Source organism: Aquila chrysaetos, chromosome 26 (genome assembly GCF_900496995.4).
Source record: "Aquila chrysaetos chrysaetos chromosome 26, bAquChr1.4, whole genome shotgun sequence".
In the NCBI taxonomy this organism is placed as follows: Eukaryota; Metazoa; Chordata; class Aves; order Accipitriformes; family Accipitridae; genus Aquila; species Aquila chrysaetos.
The window spans coordinates 14,678,476-14,699,881 of NC_044029.1; the positions used below are offsets into that span (position 1 = coordinate 14,678,476).

Genomic DNA, 21,406 nt, shown 5'->3' on the forward strand with positions numbered 1-21,406 from the left:
TTGAAGCATTAATGGAAAAGATTCTAGAACAAATCAATCAAATGAATAAAAGCTACTCACTGGAATAAGCTAGTATTCACCCAGGAATCCTAAAGGAGTTCCTATGTGAAATTATTGCTGTATGAACTGGGCAGGTGTAATCTAGCACTTGGCCCCCAGCAGCTGAGGAATCACGGGACCAGAGGTAACAGGCGTTTTTCAGAAGGGCTCCAGAAGAGATCCAGAGAACGGCAGGCCTGGAAATCTGATGTCTAAATCAGAGAAATTGGAAGGAATTATAATAAAGAAGCCAATAGATATATGAACAAATGCGATACAGTGGGGAATAATCAACACAGTGTAGCACTGGAAGCACTGGTTGCTTCTCAGAGTAAAAGGAGATCACTGGTGGAGTCCCAGAGACATCTATTCTGGAGCTGATACTGACCAAGATACTCTTAAATCATCTGGAAGAGGGAATAAATAGTAAGGTGGTGAAGTTTGATGATGATGCTGAATTACCAAGGGTAGTAAAATTAAAAATAGACTTCAAAGAAATTACAGAAGGGATTTTATGATGGTGATGAGGCAGAGGAAATTCAGGGTTGATAAATAAAATGTTATGCATTTGGCAGAAAACAGCTTTGTATACTTTGATGGATTCTGAAATACAAAGCTTAGAATCTCGAGAAAAGAACTAGAGAATAGCACAGGAAACATCTTTATGACATTGGAAAAGTCTATATAGCACTCACAACTGCATGCTACTCTGATCTTTCCTTCTTGGAGCACATACAGAAAGAAGTACGGTGAACATAATCTCAGACTAAAGCAGCTTCTGTATCAGGAGATACTAAATAGACAAGGACTCTTCTGCCTAGAAAAGAGACTGTGAGAGGCTCTAACAGAAGCCTATAAAATCGTGATAGCAAGGAGAAGGTGAATATGGAGTGATTATTCGTGGTTTTTCATGCTAAAAGAACAGTATCAGGTGACCAGTGCAATACAGAGAAAAGCTCGTCCTGTTCGAGTTCCCTCAGACGCTGTGCTACCAGCTGCTGTCAGAGGGTACCAGAGAGGAGGAACCCAACACAACCAGCTACCCAACCCAACCTCCGCCTGGCTTTTTTAGCTTTTACAACTAGCAAACTAAACTAAACAAGCAGAGCTTTTTAAGACTGGTTTAATAGCTCAAATTTAATAAATAGAGCCACACAGAAACATGTATCCCAACAAGGCATGTAAGAGCAGGAAGACCTATACAACCCCTTGAGCATACTACAGGTCTAACAGAGACACACAAACAATTCAGTTCTTATTAAACATGCCAGAGCACCTGATCCCTCAGGTTTCATTTCGTTTTGAATTTGTGCATGTAAGTCACTAGAATAGATGATGAGTGCCACCTTACTCTAAAAAGAGGTTTTCATTATGAATAATTGCATCCTACGAAGCAGTCCTTTTATTCACCTTTAAAAGCCAGGGTTTATAGTAAAAGTCATTTGCTTAAGAAAACTAAATGCCTCAGTTGTTCTACCAAAAATTGGTCAGAGAGTGTACGTGGAAAAAATTACAAGCATCCAACACTTTTACCACCAGTTATGCCATCAGTTCTCTGCCGTTCTGCTGCTTAGGTAAGAAAGTTGGAAGAAACAACTTCATCATGCTTAAACCCCCCATGTTAGGAGACAGTTTGTACAGACAACCTGGCACCTCTGCAGAATCTTACTTACCAGAATCCTCTCACACAGCAGCCGTGCACGGCTTTGAGGCAATACTCACATTTTATTTGTCCCTCCGGGGGGCACAACATGACTTTGGCCATTCAGTATTTCCACAGAATTTTATTGAAAAGATCATGACTTGTCTATTCCATTTTTAAACTATTTTTTAAAATGTGTTTTAAGATGAAGCTGTTGAACAGTATCTGTTTAATATCTTTCTTGCTACAGATAATAGCTTTAGTAGGAACTTGAGGCATGCAAAGAACGCAATATATAACCCTCACTCGTTCTGCTCGCTCAGCTTGTTTTAACTAGCTAAAGAAATACAATAAGACAGTCTTCTTGAGACTAAAATTATTAGTTCCCATGAAAACCTTCCAAGTGTGCAAAAAGTGGACAAATGTTCAAAGTTTTCAACGGAGAACTGAAACATGAGCAGTTTTGGGTTATTTTTAGTTCTTTAATTAACATTTAATTTTTTTATTAACAATTAAGGGGGCATTAGCTTTATTTTTCTTATTGTAAAAAATGATAAGTTGCCATCAAAATACTTTCCGTAATATTTATTAGGTAAAAAGAGTTATTTTCCTTTTTTTTTTAATGCTGACAAAAAGGTTGGCTACTTTTACTTGGGAGAATATACCTGACTTGCAAGGAGGAAGAAACATAAATTGCCCAGCATATACTTCTTTAGTAGCCTGAGCTGCTACTATTCAAAAGACAGAAAGTCTGAAGTTGGTGACAGAACAGAAAAATTCATTATTCTCAAAATATTGGAATGACAGAAAATACAGTCCTGCATGGGAAAGTGCCAGATTGTTAAATATATAAAATTTGGTTCTCATAAAAATAGCAGGATAGGTATAATAAATATCTGCCTGAATTTTCCTAAATTTTGCTATATCTTCTTGAATACTTTCAGAGACCCAAATCATATCTCTTTGAGTGTATGAACAGTTGTAGCGTTCAATGGCTAATGTGAGCCAGAACAGCTGTTATTAGAAGAGTATCGCCCACAGAGGTGAAGTAGCCCATGAACAAAGGCATATATGCATACGCATCTGTAGCTGCATGCGTGCAACTGAGCACATGAATGTGTGCAGCTTATACATTATTTGTAATTATTTAATTATATATAATACGTATAGATGTTTAATAAAGCAAATGGATATATATTGCCGATATAGCTACAGACTTTGTATGGTAACTTGCACATGTTTGTGCTATTTGCAATCTGCTGGGCTTATTTTCCCCCACGTTAGCAGGAACGTTATCCACATAATATCCGGACTTTTTTTTCTGGAATAATCTCTTGCTTTTCACAGCCAGTTTCAGAATAAGTGACTTGCCCGTGGCTGTGATGCACGGTGTTATTGTCAGCTTTCTGTCTGTGCCCTTGGCCCCACAAGTACTTACTACTGGGAGGAGCCCACTGACTAGAAAGTGTTTACAGGATGTAAGTGATTAATATTATTAATTGACCTCGTTGGTCGAGAGAAATGCGTTTCTGTTTTCAACTCGGTGGCATTTCTGCATCTGTCAGTATCTCGCCAACTGATGGACCATGTTAAAATTTCAGCAGGCATCAAGCGGGAGACGGCCGGGCGGCTGGAGGAGCCCCACTGACCACGTCTCTTCTTGTGCGGGCAGAGGACTCTGCCTCGCGCGCCTTTTTCCAGTCTTTGTAGGTGACAGACGTAGATCCTATTAAACACAGGTTTAACGTATTGCTCTCTCTCAGCTGGTATATAGTTGAGCAGGGAAACCTTTCGGAAACCATGCGCTGGTGGTGTTTATGCTAAGCCAGAACTGAACCAGGGAAGCTCCAGGTCAGCCGCTAGCCCATAGCAGAGCCGGTTAGGACAATTCGGAGCCCAGGGGCCAAGGGGAAGAGACTCACAGAGGTCATCACTGGGAAGGGGTGAAAGTCAGAGGCAGGTATGAGCGGGGTGTAGGAGCTCATTTTGTAGCTCCATGGAGGAGGAAGGGGCATCAGAAGCAGGACAGAGGTGAGATGGTTTGACCTGAAGGAATGGGGATGAGGTTTACGCAGGAATGGAGTCTCACAACCGAGAAGATCCTGCGCTTAGCACAGGCATCATATGGATGGTGGTACAGGGAGCTGAAGAAGGATTGGGTGAAGGACCTGCAAGGAAGGTGTATCTTAGCAGCAACACTTTGGCTGGCCTGAAATGAGAGGGAGCGAGTCGTTCTTTTGAGGAGTCAGCTGAAGAGAAAGGAAGAGATCAAGGAGGGAGGGAGGGAGAATAAAGAAGGTCCACTAAACACATGGGCATAAGGCAGAGAAGGTAGAAAAATAAAAACCAACGCAGAAGTTGCAGCCTCATGTAGTAAGATGTTCAGAAGCCAAGTTGGGAAGCAGAAGAGAAGCAAAGCAATTCATTATGACCCATCTAAATTGTACTTAACTTTGCCTTCTCTTCAACCAGAAAACTAAGAGGGTAGCTTCGCCTGCTTGGCGAACCCCTGTAAAGATCTACTGTTGGGTGCATCCCTGGCAAGCTTTAGGGACCTCATCCCTGCTCCTTTAAAAAAACCCCACTGCAGCCAGTCGTGCTGGAGGGCTTGGGTCTGAAGGACAGTGGCTGTGCGTCTCACCTGCGCCAAAGTCGTGGGCAGGTCTGCGCCTGTGGAGTTAAAAACCAGCTGGTTTGGGAGGAAAATCCTTGAGTAAAATTTCCAGTGGTGCAAGTCAAAGGAGGTTTGCACTGAATAGGGTAGGAACATACCTTTTGTGCTTCCTCATGTTCCAATGTGTCTGTAAGAGGCAATTATTTAACATGCCGCTGTCTCTTTGGATAAATGTTCTAGGCTAGCAATGAAGTTTTCAAGTCTGTAGTAATGACTGTGCTTTTAAGTAGAAGTATTAATTTACTGAAGATCAAATTCCAGCTTACCCCAGGATAATTTAAATAACGGTGGCCAAAAAAATTCAGTAAAAAATGAAGATTTGAGTCAACTGAAGCATTTTTTAATGTGATTTTGCCAGATTGTTTTGGTTGATGAAACATCCCCCACAATCAGGAAAAAAAAAACCCTACATGTTTTATCTTGCCATTTTCAAAGGGTTGTTTTTATTCAACTGTAAGAACACTAACAATGTTTTAGGACCTCAAAATCAAAATTATTGTTCCCCCCCACAGACCAAGTGAAACATTTTTTTCAATGAAAAATTGGAGGATTATTACTTTTGATGCTGACAAACAATTTGAAAAACAGTAATTTTAAGTTGATCAGGAGTTTATCATTTGTATATTTTTGGAACTTCAAGCAAACTGTCACATGAGTTGCTTGCACATCTGCGTATTTAAAGATGACAATGCAGATCAGTCACTAAAAGATCAAAATGAGAATCAAGAGAAATAGCTTCAGATTTTTATTACATTTTGAATCACTGAATGCAAAAGACTAAGGCACTTCATTCTAGTAGTCTCTATAAAAAGCAAGTGAGGTCTTTGACTGACATCGTTAAGGGCTTTGCACAAAATTTTAAAAAAATATGTTTGCTATAAATTTATATTTATTTTGAAAGTTCCTCCCCCGGTTATGTAAAATGTTGCGCTTTTCTGCTACAGTACTGCACTTTTCAACTCCACTTTTTTAGAACTATTGTGCATTTTAACCTCTCTCCTAATCCTGTAAAAACTTTGCTTTTAATAATTCATCAGAAGTGTTCCTTGGAAGTCACCCTTCAATATGCAACTCCCTGTGTTTATTAAAGGAAGGGTGTTGACAGGCTTGAGGTGGGAACCACTTTTTTTCTTAAGAACTTTGATGTCAAAAGACAGTTGTGTAACAGCAGATGGCCTTCTGGTGATAATTTCCTGCATGGCTCCTTTGGAAACACCAATCTGATTTAATTTATTTTTTATAGGAAATACCAATGAATTTTGTGGATCCCAAAGAAATTGACATCCCGAGTCACGGAACTAAAAACCGCTATAAAACAATTTTGCCAAGTAAGTGAATTAGCCCATGGTTTCCTACTATGACATTTAGTCCTGCTTTGAGAACGTATTGCTGTGAAAATCTACCTGGCTTTATCTTTGATCGTTGTGTACCTATTCATAAGTGTATTTATAGTCTGTGTAGAAAGATAACGAAACCCCAGCGCTGTAGGACTGGCAAATGCAGAACTCTCCCTGGATGCCTTAGCAGGTACACACTTTGGTGGCATCCCAACCACGGGCTGAAATGCAGCCTGGGTGCGTGCTGGTTTTCTCTGGAGGACCGCTCAGGCAGATGGGTAGAGAGAGGTCTGCCATGCCTCGCAGTAGCTCCCGCGATCTGGAGGATGAGACGACCAAGACTGTTGCCTCCATCGCAGCTCATGCTGTCTTGCAGTCACTGATTTCCCTCTGGTTGGGTCAAGCTACTTGGGCTCCTGACCAATATTAAGTGGCCCAGACAAAAAAACCCAAGTCCATCCTATCCTTCTCTCGTAGTGGACTTCCATCTTTATAAGTCCTCTGGTGGGTTTGGGTTTTTTCCTTCTCCATGTGCCAGTTGGCTTTGTGGAAAACTGCATTATTAAGAAAACCACTCTCACACAGTGCTGCCTCATCATTGCTGTAAACTTCTTACTGCTTTGCTGTACTGCTTCTGTATTTTCGTTGGCCCAAATTCTTTATTTCTGACCAAGTAACAATTGCTTTGTTATAATTAGAGGTGATTGAAAACTTTTCAGTGGAATAGTTTTCCTTCAAAATACACCTTTCTCTGAAATGCAACTATTTTCATAACATTTGCTGGGGAATAACGTGATATTCTATTTCTCTTTTATTAATCATTTTGTTTTCTGTTCAGTTTCAAAAATGGTTGCAGAAGTTTTAACGTTGCACTAAATATAGACATGAATAGTTGAGTTTTTATAAATTTTGACATCACCAAAGTGAAAAAGTTCAGTGATGCAAAATGTTGGAGGACACTCCCACAGAAAAATGTAAACACATCCCTTTGCTTAGGTTTGGAATGAAGAATACTTTTAAAATGACAGCAAATCCTATCAACTAGAAATATGTTTTCTAATCCTCTCTATAATGTCCTTGTAGGCCTGTTATATGTTAGTCATGCAAATTCACACACTTTAGATGACAAGATTTCTCTCAGCGAGCCTGAACGCATTGTAATTTGTTCACATCATACAAAGGCCTTGCAGTCAAATTAATGAAAACTGATGGCCTTCAGCCACTAGATTAGTCTCAGGAACGTGATATGTAGCTGGGAAAGAAACTCATTGTGTGGAGCCCTCGCTTCCCTTCAACCCCCAGTAAAATCTGCACTGTCTTCAAGGCTAGTTCATCTATTGCAACCAAGAGCTGAGTGCAATCCAGGAATGTTGAAGGGAATTAAAGTAAGCGAGTGAATGCAAGTTATATACCAAGTAATCAGAAAATTCAGCGTCCCTTAGAGTCTGGCCCAGTGTCAACAGGATGTACACGGAGGGTGAAATCCTGACCCCTTTGACGACAGCAGGACTTTTGCCATCAGCTGCAGTGGAGCCAGGATATCTCCAAGCCTCCCGCCGCCTGACGGGCGGATTTTTGGAAGGCCGTCTCCCATCCCATAGCATCTTGCATCCGAGCTGCCCCAGGCACCATCAGGTTCGCCTTCAGCAACGCCTTGCAAATGCGATGAGTCCTGTTTCACTGCAGCATGTGTTTTGAATCGGGACACGACAGCTGGGCCGTGGTTGATGCTGATGAGCTTTGAGAACCAGCATGCCTTTGTGGTTTTGCCTCCAGTTCGCTGGGACGTGCCGCTAACTCCGCGGCACGTTGTCAGTCCGAGCACGCTGCCGGCGCGCACCGCAGCTACTCACGGACAGGCACTTTGTAACCGTCCTTGACAGAAATCAAAAGGTCTGTTGTGTGTTAGCACCAGGCTTTTTCAAAGAAGATATTTTGAGGATTGAGGCACACGCTCATAATAAATACTCGCACACCCCCCACCCAGTCCGAGAGGGTTTGGAAACGATTTGAGTGATTCAGTCGAACAGCCTGCCTGGTTTCCTGCTCAGATGATATCAACCTGCTGCTTCGTACGCCCGCATCAGCTTTTCCATTCCCAGCGCTGGGTGCGTCTCCTGAATCGGGGCACCTGTGGTGACAAGTGACGTTTGACCTGATGGATTATCTCCTAAAAATGCCCAGTCCTGCCAGCTCCACCCTCTGCGCTGTGGAGGATGTTCTCATTTTCTAAGAGATAATTCTGTGACAGAGGGCATGACCTGCCTGCATGAGGGCAGGTTCATGTTAATAGATACTACCCAGCCAAACACACTCGTGGAATAAAATGAATGCCTAATGAAAACTATTCTGTATGGAAAACGGGAAAGTGCAGGAAATGTTACATTTCTATGAAAGATGTTTCCGTTGCAGTATAACGTAGGCAACGCTCTTATGCAAACACTAGGATGCCTCTTTAAGTTTTCTAAGTGTTATTTGCTTTACAACAACATGCTGATACAACGAACGAGGAGACAGGATCAGAGCCAAGTGGCAAAACAGTTCCTTAAAACCACTGTTTCTCCATCCTTCCGCTCACTGGTCCTGTTAAACCCCGCTCCGTATCTTCAGCTGCATTCCCTCTGCCATCCACCTACAGCATTTCTCACCCCCTCTGAGCAGGTGCCCAGTCCTGCGCCCAGATTTCCCAGTCTCACCACACTCACATCCCTGTGGCAGAACACCGGCCCCGCTGCTCCCTCCTCATCCTCTTACTCCACATCTTTGCCTTTGCCTGCTTCTCTCCTGCAGCCCCCGCTACGTCCCGGCAGCAGGACCTCAGCTTCCAAGCCCTCTGTCTTTTCCCCTTCCTGTCTCACTTTTCCACCTCAAATCAGGAGCAGCATTCCCGTGGGGCTTCAGAGCACGCGTGGGCTCTTGCTTACAAGGGAGCAAGTGGCTTAACACCGTTCCGTGGGTATCTTTGTGTGTGCAGCACACCCAAGGTACCTGGATGTCATTCCTTCCCCCTTTCTGAAAGGTGCCCTCAGGGCAAAAGCCTACATGAAAACACAAAAATACTCGCAGAAGGACAGCAGATTCACATTAACATGAAGGTAGAAAGTGCTTGGGGGGGTCAGACCCACAAATCCCCAAGCTGTTCTTGAAGTGCTTGTGCTAAAACTGGCTCTGGCACTCCAGCTGAAGACGAGGGGAAAGTTAAATCTAAATCGTATGAACAAAGCACTTTATTATGCAAGCTTATAGACAGATGCTGGAAAACCGTTCTCTTGATGTTGAGAATCTTCAAGCTGCCTTGCACTACAGTCCTGACTACGAATGGTCACGTTTGCTCCAGTCCTGCTCCCTAATGAAGGCAACAGGATCACCAGCAGGCTTTCAAAGACTAAAGAAAAAAATCATATTTGCAAAGCAGGAGAAAAACTGTTTAACCTTAGTGGAATTCAACATGGGTTAATCAAGCATGTTTGTATATCCGTGTGAGTCGACAAAATGTGTCCTAGTTGTGGTCACCCGTATCATAACTTCCATGATATTTGTAAATAGCCAGTATTATAGTAATTGGTCCATGTTAGACTGCATAGTTAAAAATGTAAATGGATATTAGGCAGACCTGATTTTTAGTAGATAAGAAAGATTGCCTTTGCATGAATGAAACTTTATTTTGTAATGCTGAAGCTTGTTTTAAAATGCAGAAGCACTCACCATGATAAATCTGTTAAGTTTTCCACTGAGAAATCCTGGATTATGTTGGAAGTGCCAGGAAATGATTCAGATGAGATTAAAAAATCATCCATAGTTTACAGGTGGTTTATACATGAGACGGTTTGAGGCAGTTGTATTATTAACAAGTCTAATAGCCTATTCCCCACCTGGCAGAGATCGTGAATGCAATCTGGTATGATTCTTCCACGTTCTGTGTTACAATATTTACCAAATAATAGCAGTATCCATAATTCATTTATAGACTGCAAGCAAAACGAGGCAAAACAGAGGTGGATTAATTTCAAAATGTTTCAGTATCTGAAAGATTTATGATCTTTTGGGCTGCAAGTGTGAGAGCAGTCTGCCTCACAAAATTTTCATCTTCCTTTCCTGCTCACAAAGCAGAAATACCATAAGGACAGCCCTTCTTATAGTATTTCAGTCCTACTTTTGGTAAGGCAGCCAGGACTGGACTAGGAGTAACAAATGACTTATCCTGGAAATGCTACAAACGCGAACATACCCATGCCCTAAAGAATTCAGAACACAGTAGCAGTCGAAATGAAAGAAGGAAAAACGACCACAGCACATCGTACCCACCATACCCACCCACGAATACAGCCTTTGCAATGGGGCAAAGCCCCACGTCTTCGTGACAAAGTGGTGTTCGTGGAGTGGATGAACCCCCAGTGTCGATGGCAGTGGGGGAGGCTGTTCAGAAGTGCCACCTCATAGCCCAGTTTGCTCCCTGCACCGAGCAGTCTCATGGGGGCAAGCTACAGCCCCTTTAACACCCTCCTGTTCCTCCAGCCTGGTAAATTCAGGCCAATATTAATTTGTTAAAGATGGATTTAGAGAAAGCTGCTTCTACTCTAGTGGGAGAGCTATTCCAGACTTCCTAGATACATGGAAGAAAACAGCAGTAATTTTGCCTCAGTCAAAATTGTAGGAGACATTTTTTATTAGTAATTATAAGTGCTTAACAGCTCTGCTGCGTTTCAAGATGCTTTACAAACATTGATGAATTCAGCCTTGCAGACACCATCTGTGTCTTTCTGCTGTAGCTTCAGACTCTCAGACTTTGCCATCCATAAGGAAAAGATTATTACCTCCAAGGTATTTGTCATTCAGGAGGAAGCTAATTACTTCCATTTGTGTCTGATGATTGCTTAGTGGCTCTGGATCTTTAGCAGCACTCACGTTTTCCTCATTTCGGAGCTGACTTTACAGCACTTACCTATTTCGTAACCCATCAGGACTGTTAATTTATAAAAGATTCCCATTCAGAAGCAGTGCTTGTTTCGTTGATTGGAGTTGGAAGGAGGTCTCAGAAATTGTGAAACTGATTTAGCTGCTCCTTAATAACAGAGGGATTTATCTCAAGACGTGGTAATGAAACTGGATGTTGAGTCTGCTTGGAAGAGGTTTTTTAAGGTAGGGGTCAAGCTACACCAGAATCAGAGGCATTGTGTGAGCTAGAGGAAGCGGGTGTTTTTTCAAGGCCACGTAGCCTGAGGCATTTGTGGAAATGGCTAATAATCACTCTGTGCTGAAAAGGAATGAGAGGTTTCCTGTCCTCATATTGTTAGGGGAAAAAAAAGCTCTAAGTCAAAAAGTTGGGAAAGCTGGTACAAAGAGATTTTAACACAAGCTAACTAGGGTTCATGTTGTGCTGTTACCGCAGAGGACAAGATTTCCATGCACAGGCTTTGAAGGAGAAGTCATGCATTTATTTGCACATTTTAAGAAATGTACTTTCAAAGCACCAGCCTGGGTCCTGCAAAGGCTCCACTCCTGTCCAATACGCTCCTGTGACCTCCAGTGGGAAAAGGACATAAAGTATGTTTGGGATCATCCCTCCTCTTCCTTTGATTCGCAAAGGTTTTATCTTGTTCTTAGGAACAGGATGAAAAGTCACAAAAGAAATCCAAAAGCAACTCTGAAAATACCAGGTTTTGCTAAAGCTTACGTACATCAGTTATATATTTCTTGTGTAAACAGCAGGGCCACATAATAAATAGTGTTTTCTTACCACTTTCCAGTTCAGCATCCATGTAGCTATCTTTGAACACATTGCCTAGATTGCACTCAGCAAAGCAGCTATCCAGACTATTTCCAAACCAGTAGGTGTCTGTATACTGTCAGAAAGCTGCTGACTCAAATTAATTGTTTAAGCAAATTGCCAGAAGAAAATATTATTTTTTTCAGTACAGAAATATTTCCATATCATTTTGTTAACAGTAGAATATTTTTTCAGAAAAGGTGTGAAGAAAGTCAAAGTGTGCCCCTAGACAGACACAACATAAGCACCTCACTCCCCTTCTCCTTATCCCTTTGTTATGCTGTGTAATTGAGAATTTACTGGCTTTAATTCCAAAAGGGTAATACATGGGGGATCATATCATCACAAATAAGCAAGCAAAAACTTCCTTTGCAGGAGGGATTTAGTAACCCCCAGCTCTATACGCAACAGAACTGGGCCCCACTCCGTTTTAGATCATCCAAGACAGTGGAGGAAAGAAGAGCATGAAGGAAAATCTTCCTGTATTTTGGCATTGTGTCTCTAGTCTAGTACACATGAATGGTCACAAATTGTGTCAGATGAGAACACAGGACTGAAAGGAAAGATGTGGGTTACCTAGTCCAGCCCCTTACAGTGGACTTAAATTGGTATAAATACATATAGCTGATTTCATCCCAGGCAGAAGGAGCTTTTCTTAATTTAAATCCAGCTGTAGTCATTGGAACAGTACAGCTTCAGGCAAAGGTATCAAAGTTGAATCCAAAGAACTTGGTGTAATTATCTAGCATCGTGCAAGGATCCGGGTTTCAGTGACAGTCTAGGCTGGTCAGCTCGATACTCAACACAGGCAGACTAGACATTGCTGAACATTGCCTGGACCTGATAATGTTGCTTCAATGCCCGCAGCTTGCTGAGATACTTCTACACAGCCCAGCACTGTGCAGTATAGCTGTACCTTACTTACGCGTGATGATCCTTTGCAGAGGGAATAATTTGATGTATAATACTTTAGTGCTTGACAGCCCCGAATAGCAGTAGATTATGTTCTTCAACAAGTCTTTCTCTATAGAAATCTTCTAATTATGGGTTTTCTTTTCAATTTCCATCTTCCTTGTGCTCTTAGATCCTCTAAGCAGAGTGTATTTGAAACCAAAAAATCCATCTGACTCCTTGAGTACCTACATAAATGCTAACTACATTAGGGTAAGTAAATGTACACTCTTGTGCTTTTGAGACAATATTTGATTTTCCACGTGAATAGCTGATTTTGCCAAGGTGCGACTCATTTTATTCCTACCCACCTGCATTGATAATTCCTAATATTTTTGTCTACGTTGGTGTGATAGAAATAGTTTCATGAGCTGTTTGTAACAAAGACCACATAGCCATGAATGTACTAAAACGGTTGCAGTAAGAAAACAATTTATCAAATAGTTTATAAAAAAACATTAAAAAACACATGCATTACTATTTGTTTACTTCAGTATTTACTGTTTAATACTGTCTTACTGCCTTATAGTAAGGAAAGAGGGTTACCTTTTAACGGTGACAGAGATACCAGTGTTTTGGTAAAGAGAAGATCAGATTCAGCAGCAATATAAGCTGTATGGTTGCTCATTGCAGTCGTGTTATCCACGAACAAGTTCAGTGGTGATGGGTTTTTTTCCTGCATAACTATATCAATTGATAGTCCTGATATCCTCAGTTAAGTAATTAAATAAATACTGTAACATGTTTGTGAAATGGAGCATAAACAGCTGCGTTAAATATACACATGTGCACCAGCCACACACACTTGTTCACATTTTACTCCCTGTATTGAATGGTTACATGATACAAAGATTTCAGCAGCATGAACCCTGTTGGAAAGCATTATTTCTAAGTGTCAGCTATGTTATAATCCTTGATCACACACACACACACACACACACACAGAGCCTTCTTGAACTCGTGGCACAGTGTATGCTGAATAGACTACTAAGAAACTAGTTCAGTTGTGTTTTAGGAGTATAGTCCTCTACCTGTAAAATTAAATGTTTTGATTAGAGCTTTGTACCAGATCCTCAGCTGGAATAAATGTAATGGTGCAACTGAAATTTGGCCCCAGAGCTCTACAATGATGTTGCTTATTTAAATAACAGAAAATTAATATATATGTACACATCCCCCGTGCCCCTTGCCCTGCCTCACTTTACATCCTGTACTTTCAGTGTTTTGTATGAAAGACATCCTCACGTAACTAAGCAGAGCGGTTATTTTTGGAGAACAACTCTTCCATCAGCCAGGCCACGTTTTGAGTCCTCTGAGGTCTCCCTTTACCCCATGCCACCACCCTTCGGGCCAACATATGGTGATTTCTCCTGCTGGTAACACCCGTTCAACTGTCGGCAACTGCAGAAAAAATACAACCCAGCAATGAAATGAAATTTCACATCCATGTATGCAATATCATTAGGCATGCTGGGATCCTGACAGCCTTGTCTTGGCCAGAGTACGTTCAGGCAGACTGGGGAGTAGGAGGAGGACTGTTTATACCAGCTGAGGATCTATCCCACTGGTTCACGCCAGGACTCACAGCTGTCGGGGAGAAGGGCACCCAGAAGGGAGACCCGTGGCTGGAGGCTCCCGCACCACCTCCAGCCATTCTCCATTCCCTCACCCCCTCGGACACTGACTGGCAGGCTCTCCTGACCTGCATCGCTGTTGGGCACCCTGTCACTGCGCAAACTCACAAGTTCTCCTTCTCACCCAAAAAATAAGAAGGCAATCTCTTGTTTTTTCCCATTCCTTCTTGCCTTTCCCTTTCCTCTGCTTCCCTGCTGCTTGCCTGACCTCTCTTCGACCACCTATACACTTGTGCATCACGGGACTCCCTATACTGATATGCTGTCCCTTCTATAAGGTCTCATAAACGTCCTTCTCCCTTAGCAAAGATGCATAGCAGAGTCTTTGACTCCACAAGCATTCATGTATTTTAAATCTTTTTTCATGTCGTGAATCTTTGTAGAAACCAGTTTCAGAGTTCTCTTTTTTTTCTGTGGCTTGTTGACTGCAAACTATCTTGTAAACACTGCAGCAACATAAATCATGGATTAAAGTACCACTGGATGATGGAAAGCCCCAGCAACTTGGAGAACAGTGTAAGCTAGAAGCCAAGTAAGCAGGGAAATTTGAGAGGGATTGATGTATTCTCGGGACCATTTCAGTTCATCAAATCAGTAGTTTCCAGAGGAAAAACTGTTCTACTGAAAAATTTCTGATCTGCTCTACTGTTAGTCATAACTGCTTTCAGTTCAAATAACTTTTTTTTTTTTTTAATTCCAGATTCATTTTTCTGCTCTTTTACAACATTCACCCGCAATTTTGGTCGACCACATGAATTTAAAGTAAATGCTTTTGTGTCTGTTTCCAAACCAGGGATATGGAGGTAAAGAGAAGGCTTTCATTGCAACTCAGGGACCCATGATTAACACCGTGAATGATTTTTGGCAGATGGTTTGGCAAGAAGACAGCCCTGTCATTGTTATGATCACAAAGCTGAAAGAAAAAAACGAGGTATGACAAATAGCCAAACTGTGAAATTATTCCTATGGCTGCATACTGTAGAAATAACCTTAGCAGATATGGAACCGGCTCTTAAATACTCTGGTAATGGGCAATGTGAAAAGTAATGTTGGGGTAGACAAATACACCAACTGCAATTGCATAGTAATCATAAGAGAAGTATTAAAGAGAAGTATTTTGTCTTTAGACAAAAAGGAATTCCATTTTCTAGATCTGTGCTGTTGGGTTCATAATTTTTTAAGAAACACCTCATATATCTGTTGGTCACCTCTGTACTTCTTGTTACTTTCCGGTATATAAAGAATCATAGAATGGTTTGGGTCGGAAGGGACCTTAAAGACCACCTAGTTCCCACCCCCCTGCCATGGGCAGGGACACCTTCCACTAGACCAGGTTGCTCAAAGCCCCATCCAGCCTGGCCTTGAGCACTTCCAGGGATGGGGCATCCACAGCTTCTCTGGGCAACCTGTTCCAGTGCCTCACCACCCTCACAGGGAAGAACTTCTTCCTTACATCTAAGCTAAATCTACCCTCTTTCAGTTTAAAACCGTTACTCCTCGTCCACTCCCTGATGAAGAGTCCCTCCCATTCTTTCCTGTAGGCCCCCTTTAAATACTGGAAGGTTGCTATAAGGTCTCCAGGTCTCCCCGGACCCTTCTCTTCTCCAGGCTGGACAACCCCAACTCTCTCAGCCTGTCTTCATAGGAGAGGTGCTCCAGCCCCCTGATCATCTTCACAGCCCTCCTCTGGACTTGTTATGATTAGAGGTTTCCTGACATGGTTGAAGTTTGCACTTTGCTATAAGGGCAGGTTTTGAATCCATTCCAGATATTACAAATCTTCTGGACCATCCCAGAAGTACAGTTTGGGCTCCCAAATGCCAACACCATGGAGGGACTTAGCAGGAATGGAAATACATGGCTCTCTACATTAGTACCAAGTAGAGATGACAATTGCATTTTAATTGCTAATGGCCATCTAACTGCCTGTTATACATTCTGTGACTTTTGGATCGATTCCCAACTACATCCTTAATAGTTTTATTTAGTATTCATGTAAATTGTTGCCAGGCTTTCCTTGATAATGCCAGAGTCCATATTTGTGACTGCCAGACATTAGCAACGAAAATCACCCTCCCATGCAGAGGGCCAACATAAAGCTCCATTTTGGAAGAGTGAATCTTAAAAGAAGTGGTTTACAGGGCTTGTGGACAAGAGAGAGACAGACATAAAGGAGTTTGACTTTTTTCTTGACTCCAAACTGCTAGACTTGGTAGCAATTCCCGACTCCAGGTAGGTGCCTCAACCAAGTCTCAGCACCTTGCCAGGTAAGCCCCAGGGCCATATTGCCCCTGCTCCACTCACACCCCTGCTCTTCAAACTCAGATGCATGTGATGATAGAGAAACAGACTTTATTCAGGCAAAGTTCCCAGTCTGAGCAATCAAGGGACCAAGATTCTGAGTGTGTTCCCATGGCTCAAACTCACTGCTCTATTTAAATGTGGACTCAGTAGACATACTCTTCTTTCTTCTGCCCTTGACCACTGCTTGGCTCTTTGTCCCCATGAGTTTGGGCTTCTAACATGAACTTAAAATCCAGTGGATTTTGAGAAAGCTGTATGTAAAAAGTAGGTTTGTCCTGTAAAATATCCCAAGACTTAGTTCCAAACCAGGTGCCATTTTGCACTAGACTGTTCAAACAAGTGTCCAGAAGCCTACATTAAAAAGATTACTCCTGAAAATGTAGAAACCTTACCCCAGCCTAATTGGCCAAAAGAATAAGTATTTCACTGAGGAAATGCTGACTGTTTAAACACTCACATCTGACACTGTGTAAGAAGAATGACTTGAAAGAAGTGCCCAGTGGTTTCCATCGTGTCAGGAAGCCCTGTGTTTACCTGAGTTACGCAGGCTCTAGGCACTGGTGTTTATCCGCATTGTTGTGGCCTGGCAGTGGTAATTTCCTCCTAATAGAAAGGGTGGGGAATCTCAAATCGTTCCCAGGCTATATAGAGAGGCAGTGTTTGCACAAGCTGTCCTGCCCTGTCTAGAAACCTTAGGAACTCTCCCACCGTTAGCAGGTTCCTCCCGAAACCCTGCTTGCTATTGAAGGCAAAACAGCTTAGCTAGTGGCTATGCTCAGCATATTAACTTCACTGTTTAAGTATTTGCTCTCTATAGAGAAGGCAAGAGCAGATGTTATTTAGCATAATAGCCCTTGATATTTTTTCTTCTCTGTGGTCTGTTGTATTTCCATCATTTTCAGGGAGGTACATCTGCAGTATACACACACACCAAATACCTTCATATTTGAAAGCGTATTCATCCACTCATCCACATCCATCCCTGCACAAATAAAACCCCATACCTGAGTCTCAGGTATAGGCCCCATTCCTCAGTTGGTATAACATCAGTCAGCCTCCATTTGAGCTATAATGTACTATAATGTATAAAGTAATGTATAATGAGGGAGCTCTCAAATCAGAGATACATGGAAAACCTTAATCTCAACAATAGATTAATTTATTTATCATAAGTAAAATTATTTGGGACATTAGTGTCCTAGTTCAATATACTGATGTGATGAATTTCAATAACAATGGGAATTGTGTGAAATGATGGTAAACAAAGGTTTCTGTAGAGTTACTTCCTTCCATGAGATGAAAAAATGTCTAAGACTCGCTGTGGTAACAGTTTTTGTAAGGTGGATGAACATATAATATGAAAGTAGAGTGCTGAGCAAAATACTCATTTCAGCTGTATGAGAAAAACGTGGAGCATTAAATTATTGGATTTTCTTTCTTTTTCATTTTGAAGTCTGCTAAAAAAAAGGAGATTGATTTGTAAGCAAGAGTAATGCTGAAGGAGCTATGGGTGCTGTGAGTATTTTAAGCAGAATCTGTAAAACCTGTCCTCAAAACTACGCAATGTCTGAACAGATTGGAAATCTACCTGTGCAAGGAGAGTCCACAGCAAATTTGCTTCTGCCTGAATAAATAATGAGAAACTTGGAATTCTAGGCTATAGTTTTAGGGTTAATATGAGGAAAAACACATCTCATCTAGTGATCTAGGTACCCTCCCTGGTCACTGAAGAGCAGTAGTCACCTCCAGAGAGTGATCCATCCCACTCCAAGAGAATGAGATAAATCACCCACTGAAGGTGACCATCTCTAATTCTGTAGTAACATTTTAGGACACGATCTTACAAAGCTTTATCCATGAGGCACGTAAAAACTTCATGTATTACCGAGTTCAGTCAAGACAACTGAGCAATGGAAATTAGACAAATAGGGAGGGTGTAAGAATTTTACAGACTTCTATATAATTTTATAGAGAAGTTTATAGACTTCTGTTGTATCAGCTGTTTTTCGTAGTTATGCTAGGTACACTGTAGATAATATGCATTTAGTTTGCCTCCAAAACTTACTAGCAACATTACCTGTTAACCAGGAAACATATTTTGGGAAGCATAAATAAAGAATACTGTGCAGCATTCTGCAAGAAAAAAAGACTAGTACTGACAGATGCATTAAACAATGCGTGTTTATTCAACTCGGATAATGTAAATCTTGTTGTCAGTAATTATCTAGGACAATCTTGTTAACTCACTGTTTAAAGCTCATATTATTTTTCATGTAACATTTTTCCCTCAGTTGGTGTGTAGGCATGCTTATCTACACACAGCAAAATAGATTTTGGAATTCGGAAATCCTGCCTTTTACAGAATTCACATAAGCCTCTTTGAAGATTACTTATTAGTTAAGTTAAGTATTGGCACCGTAGATATGTCTTAGCTTTTGGAAAAACTTAAGAAGATTTGGTCCTAACTTTCAGGATTTTAGTATACAAAGGCAAATCCTGCAAGACCTCTTAGAGTATACCTCTCACGCTTGAGGTAGTAGTGACAGTAAATAGAGGGCAGGAGTAAAAAGGGATCCTGGAATTGAAGCTTCGTCGTAATTATTCATTACTGTTGTGTGTTGGCCTGGTTATTGGGACATTTAATGTGTAAATTTATTGGCATAGCTGTATGGAAAAATAAACAAGCGGAGCTGAAGTAAAGCAACTTCACAAATATTTGAGAATTGTCAAACTAATTTTGTTCAGGGTCCAAATCCCAGGAAAATAAAGCAGGTAAATAACACGTCAGCTGAGAGCGCCTTCCTCCATTCAGCAGAACTGGGGGACCCGGCTGCAATAGGAGCGCTTCTGGCAAGTTAAAAAAGCCTGTGCTCCTGAGCACAGACCGACCGCGGCAAGTAGCAGGTGCCAGCCCCAGTCCGAGGCAGGGCCAGATCCTGCTCAGTTGCGGAGGTCCAGCGGTCCCATGAAGCCTGGCACCGGCGAGCAGGGGATGGGGTGTGCAAGGGGACAGGACAGGGGATGGAGGGAGCCCAAGCCTGCAGCCCTGTCACAGGGGGAAGGACAAAGGCTGAAATCAATTAAAGGTCATGTGAGATACTGTTTCTTGTATAAACTTCCTGTTCGGGTCAGGGAATGTTGGTTTTTTCCTTAAAAAAAAAAAAAAAAGAAAAAAAAAAAGGTCAGGCTCCAGATCAGAAATATAATCATTTATTAGCAAAAAGCTAACCAATGGAAATGAATCCAAGGGGGGAATTTGAAAGATGGCAGGAAGATGAGATTTTCCACGTGAAAGTAAGAAGATTCCCAGGCTTTTGCCTGCCAGGCGAGTTGGTTAGGATTTCTTTTTTTTTTTTGGACCTTAAGCATCTTTTAAAAAAGCCTGCTTATAGCTGCTGTGTGTTTGCATAGGGGATTGTACATTCAATCCCAAACTCACAAAATATGTGACCTGTTTAGAAAGTGCTGTAATAGATGAATATGCTGAAAGGGAAACTATGCGGCCTGAAAGCAGAGCAAGGAACAGAATCAGGACTGGCACAAAGAGTGGAGGTGGAGGATTATGTGATAAGAACAAGGGAATTCTTCCTTTTTGCTGCTACATGCTGTATGCGATAAGCTTTTACGGATTACAGATGTGAGGCTAGAGAGCAACCTTCTCAACCACTGTGTTTAGCTTTTGAACAGGTTTGAAGTATACCTACTTGAGACCAGTGGAATTTTCTTTTAGGTGCAAGTAATAGCTTGGAGCGATTTACTCTTTTTTTGCTGATGTTCCTGGGACTTTCTATACTATTTTCTGTTTGTCGGATATCTTTATCCCTCCTATCTTCTATCTTTATCCCTCCTATCTTCATCTTTATCCCTTTTTTACAATTAACTTTCAAAAACATGTTAATTCCCCCAAATACCTGTCTTAGAAGTGCCTGAACCAGCTGATCCCAGCTCTATTCTCAAGGCTATTTTTTAAAGCAGTAACAAACGGTATTTTTAAAAGATGCACGGAGACTGTGTTAAAAATAATCCATTGTATCTCACTAAATGTAGACGGACTGTTAAATGAAAGTTATTTTAATGAACAGCCCCATGTCATTGTCCACCCAGCACAAGTTGCCAATTCCAGTTCTGGGAAAGAGTCAAGAAAAACACTCTTCTGGAGTGCCTGAAGGCTTTGTAGTGAGCGTCGCATGCTCGCATTTATCAAGAAGTCTCAGGGGTTGACTCAACTATTGTTGATTGTCAGGGTACAATTGCGTATTTAGACTTTTCTTTTTCCCATATTAGCACTGAAAACTACACTCCCAGGGAGGGGCATGAATTGCAGATCTGGCAGATGATAGTAGCTCTGTGTGTCACATGGGGGGGGACTGTGGAACTTGTGAACACTTTTTTCGTACAAATTTCTGAGTATTTTATTGCCATTCTTGATGTCTTCGGGGAGACAGCAAGTTTAGGATGTTCGAGTAATTCTGCAAAAGACAGGATTTGAACGAAACCAGTCAGATTGGCCAGCATTGTTTCAGAAAATGTGGCTTTCACACACCTTACACTATTAAGGTAATGAGCATCTATTTTTAGAAAAGTATTTATGCAACAGAGATGATTCGGTTCAATCAGCTCTTGGGTTATCAAGTAGAGTAGCAGCTTAAAGATCACACCTGGTGGTAAAGCCTTGCATTTCACTGGTATTTTTTCTGGATCATTTTTAGCAGGATTTACTGGGAGTTATGCTTTATGGCAATTAATTATATTAAAGGGATTGTTTCATTTTGCTGCATAATGTATGCTACTGTCTAAATATATACCAGTTTGTTCAGCACGAGTTTGTGAGGAAATACAAACAAGTTCTTTCTGGGACTCCTATTATTGTAGAACTGGCTCTTCTCTCGGTGGTTTTTTTACTTGTGCATTGAATATTAAAAAGGAGGTTTTCTTTAATGGTTGGGGGTTCTTTTATTTCATGAATAAGTCAGACTGGCCAGAATTATTTCAGAAAAAGTGGCTTTCAAACACCTTACACTCTTAAGGTAATAAGCATCTATTTTTAGAGAAGTATTT

At 41.5% G+C, this 21,406-nt stretch overlaps 1 protein-coding gene across 4 annotated transcripts in view; it reads left to right on the forward strand.

Annotated features, from left to right (window-relative positions):
- Nucleotides 1–21,406, forward strand: part of PTPRR (protein tyrosine phosphatase receptor type R) — a 154,757-nt gene that overhangs the window by 119,234 nt on the left and 14,117 nt on the right. For all 4 annotated transcript variants that reach the window (XM_030003009.2, XM_030003010.2, XM_030003012.2 and 1 more), the window contains 3 exons: nt 5,599–5,683; nt 12,544–12,623; nt 14,838–14,975. In XM_030003009.2, the coding sequence (XP_029858869.1) occupies nt 5,599–5,683; nt 12,544–12,623; nt 14,838–14,975 (303 nt within the window). The remainder of the gene's footprint in view (nt 1–5,598; nt 5,684–12,543; nt 12,624–14,837; nt 14,976–21,406) is intronic.